This window comes from Eurosta solidaginis, chromosome 1 (assembly GCF_040869045.1).
Source record: "Eurosta solidaginis isolate ZX-2024a chromosome 1, ASM4086904v1, whole genome shotgun sequence".
NCBI lineage: Eukaryota > Metazoa > Arthropoda > Insecta > Diptera > Tephritidae > Eurosta > Eurosta solidaginis.
In genome coordinates, this window is record NC_090319.1 from 77,619,153 (window position 1) to 77,630,782 (window position 11,630).

The following is an 11,630-nucleotide window of genomic DNA, read 5'->3' on the forward strand; positions in this document are numbered from 1 at the left end:
GGTGACAGTATCTATAATTACGAAGAAATCAAAGAAAAACGTTTCCACGGAAAATTATGAAAAACATTAAAAATTTATTTCAAGATAAATATAAATAAATTAAAATGTAAGCAATTAAAACAGACTTATAGGTAAATACATTTTTAAGTATTACATACAAACAATGCATGGTACTAACATAGATCTGTTCCTTTTCTTTTTAAGTAAACGAATTGAATATAGGCAATGCATTAACTTTCCAATTCTCATGCCAACGCAGTGACTGAAATTCTTGTAAATTTTTTCGAAAACGGTCTTTTGTTTCTACTAAACTGGGATTACAGGGGAAATTTTCAAACCAGAATTTCAGTTGATCTGCCAATTCTTTATGGTTTTTGAATACGAATCCATTCTAACCATGCGCCACCAATTCACCGACGCTTTAATAAAGAAAAAATTTAAATATAGAATATTTACCAAGATGGACTTTTAAGTAATTTTGACGTCTTAATGAATATTCTTAAATTGTAAAGCGATGTTTATACAGTAAAGACTTCCTGGTAGAGTAAAACCGCCATCTCTTACTATTAAAACGACAACGGACATCACCACGGCAGCAGGTTCTATGTACCGGAGCGACTCTGGTTTTTTTTCCCGACCAAGGCCTGTCATTTCACTCTAACCCCGTTTAATTTGTTGCACCCCTCTCACCACTTAATCATGATTAACTTAACTGTTGCCGGGTATTATATACAAAGTTGCGGTTCTATATATAGCAAAGGACCATCAACATCGACAACACTACCCAAAACCTTCGGGGAGTGTCTTTATCGATAATACAACAACAGCAGGACGGGTTATCTTGGCGGTAGAAAAACCTTAGGAGCCCTACACCTGGTGTGAAGATGTTGGCGTCCGCATCGCGAGCATGATGTGGCTGGAGGAAGTGGTTCCAAACCTCCAAAGCCAAGGCACCAACGCGAAGTTCGAGGTTGTGGATAAAGCGCAAATCCCCACGGTACCAAAAGTTAAAGTATGGATACCGTTGCTGTCGTTTCTCAACAGGAACCTCTGTGCGTGCTGATCATCTGGTTCGATTTTTACCTGGGAGAACATATCTTCAATATCGCCCGCAACTGCCACCGACCCTTGGAGAACCCGATGTAAAATAGCAAAGAGCGATTGTGCTTGCTCCGGACCCTTAAGCAGTTCTGAGTTGAGCGATGTGTTGGTGACCATTACGGCTGCGTCGAAGACTATGCGCAGCTTACCGGGTTTATGAGGGCTCATTACACCGAAATGTGGGAGATACCATACCTTCCCACTTTGGTTGCTGACTTCAGCTGCAGATAGCTCTCTGGCATAGCCCTTCTCTATGTAGCGCGCCATGCCTTTGGTGTAACTCTCAGCAAAAACTGTGCTTCTCTTCATTTTGTTCTCAATACTAAGCAACCGTCTCTTCGCCATATCGTAGCTAGGTGGAAATACAATGTCGTCTTGCTTCCACAACAAACCAATCTCGTACCTGTCGCCAATCGTAATTGCTGTCGATTTCAAAATAGCTTTTGCGCGCATATCGTCTTCTCCCTCGGTAACAGCTGCTTTCACTTCCAAGTTTTCTAATGTTAAATATTCTTCGACCATGTTGCATATCTTTTTCGACAGAGGCGGGTCTCTTATCATAAGTACCCGTGGACTAGTCGAATCCATCTTGTCAGTTGGCCCGTAAGCCAGCCATCCTTATTTTGTCTTTGCGGCAATTAATTGGCTCGGCCCGTTCGTAATTGTTTCGGTGGCAATACCGAGAAAGCTGTTGTCTAAACCCAAGAGCAACGTCGGCTTTACGTTGTTGTAGCTGGCGACTGGTAAGTTACCAAAATGGCGATAGTTTTGAAACGATTGACTAGGCAGATTCAAGCTTTTGACTGTGCGAACGTTCTTGAGTGGAAATGGTGCGCCGCCTTGATTACCCTGTTCCTCCAACGACACTATGCGAGATTTCTCTGTTGCTGTGTTCTCGCCATACCATTATAGTGTTAGCGATGATGATTGACCATTCAAACCCAGCTGATTAGCGACGTATTCTTCTAACAAAGATATAGAAGAGCCTTCCTCGAACATGGCGTGTGCCTCCATGTGACCCTTTGGCCCAAATAATGTGACAGCAACTTGGCAACTGAGGACGACATCCGCATTATCTGTGGTAGCTGATGTGACCGTATGCGTATTCGATGGTGCGTGCAGTAAGCGATGATGTACGCGTTGACATTCTTCTATATTACACCGCTTTTTCTTTTGACAGCTTTGCAAATTGTATCCTCCTTGCAGGCATGCAAAACAAAGACGTTGACGTTTGACTAGCGCCCATCGATTTTCTATGTTACGTGTTTTAAATTGGGGACAGTCCTCCAATGAGTGTGGCTGATTGCATGCAATGCACATCCATTGTTGATTTATATTACCCTGGCTACTGTGTAGAAAGCGACTTGCTATGACCGGTCTCTGATCCGATCGACGAGGAGCTCTAGATGATGTTGAATGTGTTGCCTTATCAGCAACTTTTGGCATAATAGCTATTATTTTGGCTAGGTTACCGACCCATTCGGCAAAGGTTTCCACTGTGGCAAATGGTGTCACCGTAGATGCGTGTTTACTCCACTCGAACTGTTTCGAGGCTGTGAGCTTTGAAATAAGTTGCTCAAGCAACGTCGGATTTACTATGTGCTGCTCACACCTTGCTGACTTAAAGAATGCAGTTATATTGCGTACCTGATTGGAGGTCCTGCACCTGTTCCATACGGTCCTCTGTTATATTTGGAAATGATTGTACCTTACGTAACTGCGCACGAATCAGCAGTTCTGGCCGACCGAAGTTAAATCTCAGCTCTTCTAATATGTTTTGCACGTTTTCTGGGAAGATAAGCAGTGATGTGACTGCCCGCTTCGCATCATCCTTTAACGCCTTTTGTAGGCGCATTAAATTTTGGCGATCACTATAGTTGAACTCACGTGTTGTGTCGGCGAAACTGAAGTAAAACAGCGGCCAATCCTCGGTATTGCCGTCAAACTCCGGCAGTGGGTACAACTTTGCTCTGTGCAAAACTCCTGCCTCAATATTATATGGCGCAGGCGGTGTTGGCTGAACCCGAATATTTCCATGCGGCTGCTGTGACATAAATACTGGCTGGTTTGCTGCATTTGCAGTGGCGTGCAATGATGCTTGTGGCAAAGCATGCGCTGATACTTGCGGCTGTTGTAATAAAAAATGTGGTGCAGAAGAAGCATATGATCCGCTAGCTGATAAACAATCTGGACCTGATTGAGCACGCCGTTGCGCTTCTGTTGCCGATGGCACGGCTGCTGACGTCGATACTTGCACTGTTTCTCTTTGTACAAGTGCGGCTGATGTTGATGGTTGAAATGGCAATCTCTGGGCGTTAGTTGGTGACATGTTGCCTTCTGTAGCAACTGTAGCTGCTGGCGGCCATGATGATATATTATTGGCAAATGTTATCCGCGATATTGGCGGTGTGGCAAGTGATGACGTAGTTACTGGCACCATTGGTGGTTGATTTGATGCATTTTCCATACTGCTGGAATCGGAACACGCACGCTCCCGTATATTTTGAGTTTCGTTGCGCGATTCCCTCATGCCTTCACTAAGTGACGCAATACTGGCTATTATTGCGGCTAATTGGCTGGTTATGCCTGTTGTATACTGCTCGGCAGAGGCAGCTGGTGCATTTTGGGAATTGACATTCTCCAAGATTGTATTATCGGCGACGGAAAAGATTCGTTCGCATCCTCCACTTGTTGTTGTTGTTGTAGCGATAAGGTTGCCCCCCGAAGGCTTTGGGGAGTGTTATCGATGTGATGGTCCTTTGCCGGATACAGATCCGGTACGCTCCGGTAACACAGCACCATTAAGGTGCTAGCCCGACCATCTTGGGAACGATTTATATGACCACGTTAAACCTTCAGGCCATCCCTCCCTCCCCACCCCCAACATCCATGAGGAGCTTGGGGTCGCCATAGCCTCGTCTGTTAGTGAATCAGGATTCGCCGCGGATAGGTGAGGTTGACAATGGGGTTTGGAGAAGCTATATATTGCGCTGGCAACCTGAAGGGTTGCACTACACAACCCCTTGAATCTGGTATTTTAGTCGCCTCTTACGACAGGCATACCTACCGCGGGTATATTCTGACCCCCTAACCCGCTGGGGAGCATCCTCCACTTCTTCGCTGCCAGTTCTACTTCGTGCTCTAGTTAGCATATTAAGTAATATTGGCCCTTTAAATTGTAAGAGCAAATGGCGGGAAACAAAACAATTTGACGCGGAAAAGAACAAATTTTACTCTACACAAATTTTACGGACAAAATTTTCACGGAAGGCAAAAAAATCTCACGATTGTTGTCCACGGCTTAAAAAATGACACGACAAAATGTGGTATTAAAATATAACTGGCCTTAGCGGTAAAGTCTCTTTGTCTTTTTATAAACGAATAACGGATATCGACAAATTACAAAGTATATAATAAAGTACAAAAGAATATCAATACAGACAATTACTAATACAAAGTATCTATATTTATTTGACAAGTGTGTGTGGTAAGTGCATGCCAGTGCTGCCGTCGATTTAGGGCCAAATGTGTTGCCAGACTTGTCGGCGTAGATGCTCTTTTGGTGTATGACGTGTGGAACGTGTGTGGTGAGATTTTGTATTTTTGCCCCAATCTCTTTCGTTGGTGGCTTATTGCAACAATAATTGTTTAGCATTCGTTAACTTGCTCAAAATACGGGCCAAAGGATTTATAATGCCCTGTTCTACGGGCATAGTGGAATCACAGAAGAGGAAGCGTACGTATGTTTGAAAACCTTGGGAAAATTAATTGTTCGGACCTTGACAATCATAAGGTGACAGTATCTATAATTACGAAGAAATCAAAGAAAAACGTTTCCACGGAAAATTATGAAAAACATTAAAAATTTATTTCAAGATAAATATAAATAAATTAAAATGTAAGCAATTAAAACAGACATAGGTAAATACATTTTAAAGTATTACATACAAACAATGCATGGTACTAACATAGATATGTTCCTTTTCTTTTTAAGTAAACGAATTGAATAAAGGCAATGCATTAACTTTCCAATTCTCATGCCAACGCAGTGACTGAAATTCTTGTAAATTTTTTCGAAAACGGTCTTTTGTTTCTAGTAAACTGGGATTACTGGGGAAATTTTCAAACCAGAATTTCAATTGATCTGCCAATTCTTTGTGGTTTTCGAATACGAATCCATTCTGACCATGTGTCACCAATTCACCGAGGCTTTAATAAAGAAAAAAAGTTAGAAATAGAATATTTACCAAGATTGACTTTAAGTAATTTTGGCGTCTTGATAAATAATGAACATTCTTAAATTGTAAAGCTATAGTTTATACCGTAAAGACTTCCTGGTACAGCAAAACCATCATCTCTTACTATCAAAACTATTAAACGGACAACGGACATCACCACGGCAGCAGGTTCTATGTACCGGAGCGACTCTGGTTTTTTTTCTCCCGACCAAGGCCTGTCATTTCAGTCTAACCCAGTTTAATTTTTTGCGCCCCTCTCACCACTTAATCCTGATTAACTTAAATGTTGCTGGGCATTATTTAAAAAGTTGCGGTTCTATATATAGCAAAGGACCAACAACATCAACAACACTCCTCAAAACCTACGGGGAGTGTCTTTATCATTAATACAACAACAACAACAACAGCAGGACAGGCTATCTTGGCGGTAGAAAGACCTTAGGAGCCTTACATCTCCAGTATGTGCTTCTCCTGCAAGTCCCCCCAAAAATTAAGCAATATTTAACGCGGGAAAAGAAAAAAGAAAGAAATTTCAATATGTGGCATTCAAGGGGTTGATAAGCGCAATTCACAGCTTCGGCAACGCACCTACACAAGGCGAATCCTGTTACAAATATGTATGTACCACAGGCGAGGATCTGGCGACCAAAGGGTCTTACTGCAAATATGCGTAATTTTGGATTGGAAAATTGATTTCGCTACTAAGCGATAACTCCAAAAGTAAATCTTAATTGGAATTCCTTCGATCATTTTATACTCAACACCAATCTTGGAATGGCATGAGACTCACATGCACTTTTGAGACTTTTGAGTAATGAACCCCCGATTCATGATAAGAATGTTCATGACGTTGGTAAACCCTTGTTAACAGAAATATGGGAGAATCGCACAACAGGTTTAATGATTAACTCTGAATGATGCTAAAAACGCTTAAGTCTGAGCTATATGAGAATATAATTGAACAACTGGAACAACGCGTTCTATAGGTCCGTAAAGAAGCATAATTGGCATTTGAAGGAACATCGCAATGTTAAAAGTGTTGTCATTTGAAAGCACTGCGAGGAGACGGAATGAGAATTAGTATTGTCCCTTAATGAGATAGTTCGGAACTACATAGAACGACTCGCTGCCCGGAAATTTTAAATAAATTAGGTATATGACATCTGTCCCATTCCGTTTTTATTGAGGGCATTTGCAATGGACATAAATTGAGAAACTACTGCAGTTTTTGTTTGGTTGGCTGATTGCTGTGCTGCCCGGCCGGCATGACCAGGCCCAAGTAGCGCTTTAGTCATTGTTTATATTAAATTACTGTGTTCTGACCTTGTTCTTTTTAGTTATATAAATTGACAGATTTATGGAGAATTTTGATTCTGCTCTTATATCGGGAAGCACAAAACCGCCAAGAGTTCGATTCCTGATATTCTTTAGGAATGCCTTTTCGCAGAACAAATGTGTGAGCGGTTCCTTACATGAAGGGGTTAGGGGTTTACAAGGGGTTGTGTAGCGCAACCCTCTCAAGTTGCCAGCGCAATATATAGCTTCTACAACCCAATTGTCAACCTCACCTACCCGTGACGAATACGAAAGCCTTCGGGTAGCTTTATCGTTAATACAACAACAACAAGGAGGTTTTCATTTCTTACATGTAGACCAAGCAGCCATTGTCCTGTTGTGGCAATTATCCTAAATATTCCTTTCATTAATTTCGAACACGGGTATCCTTTGTATGTCTTTTTTTATTGTCATTGGCGTTGGTTCCCCATTGCAATTGAAAAGATGGTTGGTGTCACGTGGGGACCGGTTGCAGGAGGACACTCATGGATGTTGGGGTTAATTCTGGATAGGTAAGAGTTTAACCTGTTAAAGTATCCAGATCGAAATTGAGCTAGAGTGACTCGCGTTTCCCTGGGGAGTGTGCGTTTTTCTTCCGCAAGTTTTGGGTACTGTTCTTTGAGTACTGGATTCACCGGGCAATTCCTGGCATATAGATCCGACGCCTGTTTATGGAGTTCGCTGAGGACCTGATAGTTTTTTTTTTGCTTCATACGGCTGAGTTCTCAGGTGCCGTATTTCCTCATAATGCTTACGGAGATGACTCCTTAATCCCCTGGGCGGTGTTGGCTCATCAGTCAGATGTCTGTTGGGATGCCCAGGTTTCTGGGTATTCAACAGGAACTGTTTGGTTAGCATCTCATTTCTCTCCCTGATGGGGAGTATTCGCGCCTTATTATGTAGGTGGTGTTCTGGGGACATAAGAAGACAGCCCGTGGCGGTTCTGAGAGCAGTATTTTGGCGGGCCTGTAGCTTCTTCCAGTGAGTAGTTCTTAGGCTTGGCGAGCATATAGGGGACGCGTAGCATGCAATCGACTGGCAAATTGCTTTGTAAGTGGTAATTAACGTTTCTTTGTCTTTTCATCAAGTACTACCAGCAAGAGATTTGAGGATTTCATTACGGCTCTGGATTTTCGGCATGTGGATGTTCAAAATGGTCGACATTTGGGACCTCCATGTTGTAAATAAGGTCGCGGAGGATTTAGTCGCTAAGTTTGGTGCATCGCGGAGCCCTCAATTTGTATTTTTGCTACTCTTTTTCTAATTTCTGAGCTTAAATGCAATTAAAACAAATTATACACTAGGCAACAAAAATTATGATAATTACCATTTAAAATTGTAAGCGCAAACAGGTAAACCGCTGCCGAACATATCTACCACTTTCATCGGCAAATCCAAGCCACTACTACTCCAATGTAAGCACACGCCTAAATCGGCGGCAGCTAAAATACGCGGATAATCTTCAACATCCAACCATGGTGTTATAATTGAAACTTTAGACCACTTTAGTTTGGTTATTTGAGTTACGTAGTCTTCCTTTTGTGGTCCTTTACCAGTGATAATGCACAATAGTGCAGGAAAGTTATTCGGACGTGACGTAGCCGTACTCTCGTATTCTAATTAAAAATTTAGTTGCGTATTTCGGGTAACAAAATAATGTATGATCTATATATACGAACCTTCCAAAGCTTTTAATAATATACCAAAATCTTCATCTGGTGTCCAACTGGTGCTTGATACAACAATCGCCATGCGTTTTGGTTTATAAGAAACATTTCCATTAATTAATTTTTGTGTTAATGCAGTTGTTTCGATCACTCCTGATTCTTTTAAATCTGAATAGCATTTGGGTAAAAATTGTGGATAATCCTTGGAGAGTTTCATAAAGAGCTCGTGTTTTTGTGTCAATTCAATGGGATGAAATTGTGCAGGTGGACGATCATATAGCACCACGGTTGGACTATTGAAGTGTACATTAAAAAATACTAAATTCACTTCCTTTAACAAGTAGGTATGTATGCTTCTTTATATTAAATTTAAAAAAACAAATTTACCAAATATTCCAATTTTGTAATAAATCTTGATGCATTGCTTTGGTCACACAAAAATGTGCATTTGCTTTACTGCCAAATGTTCGTTCGATCCATTTAGCTAAACGACAAAAATAGCCCTTTCCCCCATTATTGTTGCCCAATGCCAATATTGTGTAAGTATAATTATGCCAATCGATGATAAATTTTGTACGCGTTAACGTACAATACAGATAACAAACTATTAAAGTCGGTACACCAGGCGGATTTTGTACAAGTAAAAAATTTGGACGTCTTATCGATATCAATGCTATAAGCAAGCTTAACGTTTGCCAAATTGTTTTGAAGATTAATTTTAATTTGTTTGTAAGATTTGTTACAGGCACTGATGACAATTCATGTATTTTACATTTTCGTTGTCCATTTATTAGCGCATTCAACGGTCTCGTTTCATTATAACCAATGATATCAACATTGAAATTCTCTTCGAGCAAACTAGCAGCATGATATTGCATGCGTGGACTGCGTCCGATATCCCCTAAAACAACAATGCATGCATTACGTCGACAAATTTGCATTTCAACCATTTTATGTCGCAGAAATGTATAGCATTTGTTGTCTAATTTTGTGAATGTTAACATACAAAACTGTAAAGATGTTTAAATTAGAAAATAAAAATGGTCGAATCATTGTAAATTTTACCAAGTAGCGCAGCTAACACTGATGACGCAGCTAACAGCTGATCGGTGAAAATTCGCACATTCACGCGCACAGTTCTCGGCAGCGATTTAGTTTAGCGCGCCCCGAGTTCGGGGTTTAACTTGGTATCACATGAAAGAGGGAGTTCTCCGATCACAAATATATATATTTTAAAGTGCGCAAACTTATAATTTAAAAGTTGTTTGTTGTTAAAGTTTTCAAATTTCTATACAACCACTAATGACCTGATACGAAACATTCATTCTCTCTCAATTCGTTTCCAGGAATGGGTCTTGAAATTCATTAGATTGTAAACAATGGGTTCATTCGATTGTAAACAAAAGTTCATTCGTTTCCAAGAATGGGTCTTGAAGATCAGATGGATATAGAGTTGCCTAAAATTCGCCAAAAAAAAAACTCGAAGAAATCCGTTCGGTTTCATTATTTTCAAACAAATCAGCAAGTAAGCTGATAAAAACTTATTAATATTTATAAAAAAAGCAAAGTTTTCCAGAAATATTTTATGGTAGATAAGTGAAAAAATATGAAATAATATATTTCGATTGCGTCGCTTTGCTTCGTTGCTCTGGCACCGTCATAAGATAACAATGAACGGCTAGCCCTTTTTTCACTTTGATGCGACGAAAACATTCATGTACATACATACCTATGTATATCCACATACAAAAAAAAAAAAACGCAAAAAGTGTATAAGAAATTACGAAATTAGATCACTTGGTGAAGTATCTGCGTTGTCATCCGCAAAAGGCTTTTAATTAAACATGTTGCGTTAACCTATACGTATACCTACAATTTATCTCAGCTGTCAAAAATGGAATGTGGAAAAGCTCCACAGAAACATGGCCTTTATGCAACCATTTACATCAATGCGAAGACTAAGAAGCTGACTTTTTCACCAATCGAAAGTTGCTACCAAAACCAGTTTCGTGTGCAGCCCTTCGATGAAAGGTGTTGTCACAGATAAATTTTCCACGGGTGAAAAAGAGTTATCTTTTTCTTCGGATTTGTAATTCTGACAAAAATTCGAGTTTTTTGATAACCCCATCGACAATCTTGAGTAAATTTTCGGTGAAAATCATAAATTAAACCTTTACCATGTAAAATACTCCAATGTTATTCTGTAATGCCCAAATTTGATTTTGAGCATGATGGCATCTATAAAAAAAAAATAAAAAATGCACATTTTCACGCGCTCTCAGAGAGCGAGAAGTTTCATATCAGGTCATCAGTGTATACAACTTTTATATGTGTGTACATATATATATTTTATGACATTACAAATCTGTGCTGCCACATCTAAAAAACGGAACAAGTGTAGAATCAAAAAATAACTTATAAAAATACCTTTCATCTGATGTATATATCTTTAATTTTTCTAGTCTTTATTTATCAAAAATTTTAAAAAGCTCTTTTTTGCATTCGTGAACGAGCTGATATTACCTTATAACTCTTATGTTTATTGTTATGTTAGCCTATCCAACACCGGCTGCGCCATGCACAGTAATTCTGCTGAGAACACCTTTCTGCCTAGGCGGCATTCGGCCGCGCTTATAAAAAATAACCCTGGGCTACGCCATGCCAAGTCCTGGTGTGGTATAACCGTGTGCAGAAGGGTGTACTACGCGGAAGGACATCACCGTGGCGGTAGCCACGGTTATACCACACACCCGGACTTGGCATGGCGTAGCCCAGGGTTATTTTATATAAGCGCGGCCGAAGGCCGCCTACGCGGAAAGGTGTTTCAAGTTTTCAAAACGAGTAGTAAAAATATATATTTTCTTTTTCTTTATTAACTGAAAGGTGGTAAGGTAATATTTATATTTGTTTTTTTTTTTTTGTTTATGTGGCAGCACAGCTTTGTAATGTCATCAATAAAATATATATATATAAATGTGCATGTTGCTACAAAAGCGCGATTGATTTAATAAAAACATTCGCTTCGGTTTGTAACGTCGTCGCGTTAAGTACGTTTTTCCCCACAGCTCAACCGTGTGCAAAAAAAGGACGCTATTCATGCGGTTGAGAACAAAATGGAGGATAGTGCGGGAATCGAAATAACAAAAATCAAATTAAATATTATCGTACTTGGAGTAAACCATTAAATTAAAATATATCTAAATATCATTTTGCGTAATCATTTCGTCGCAAAAAAAAAAAAAAAATATGCAAATTGCTTAAAAATATTCAAGTGCTATCGGGCAAAAAA

At 39.9% G+C, this 11,630-nt stretch overlaps 1 protein-coding gene across 4 annotated transcripts; it reads right to left on the reverse strand.

Annotated features, from left to right (window-relative positions):
- Positions 1-53: 53 nt before the first annotated feature.
- On the reverse strand, positions 54-9,671 carry Alg1 (ALG1, chitobiosyldiphosphodolichol beta-mannosyltransferase). 4 transcript variants are annotated; one of them, XM_067758499.1, is made up of 7 exons: positions 9,407-9,669; positions 8,729-9,351; positions 8,354-8,634; positions 8,002-8,290; positions 5,070-5,310; positions 4,387-4,904; positions 54-419 (listed from the first exon to the last, which is right to left on the reverse strand). In XM_067758499.1, the coding sequence occupies exons 2-5, from the start codon at positions 9,343-9,345 to the stop codon at positions 5,091-5,093; spliced, it is 1,407 nt and encodes a 468-aa protein (XP_067614600.1). In that variant the 5' UTR covers positions 9,346-9,351; positions 9,407-9,669; the 3' UTR covers positions 54-419; positions 4,387-4,904; positions 5,070-5,090. The 4 variants fall into 4 exon arrangements, with proteins under 4 accessions (XP_067614600.1, XP_067614589.1, XP_067614597.1 ...); XM_067758488.1 differs by having other exon boundaries at positions 4,169-4,904; XM_067758496.1 differs by having other exon boundaries at positions 4,165-4,904.
- Between the last annotated feature and the right edge of the window lie 1,959 nt (positions 9,672-11,630).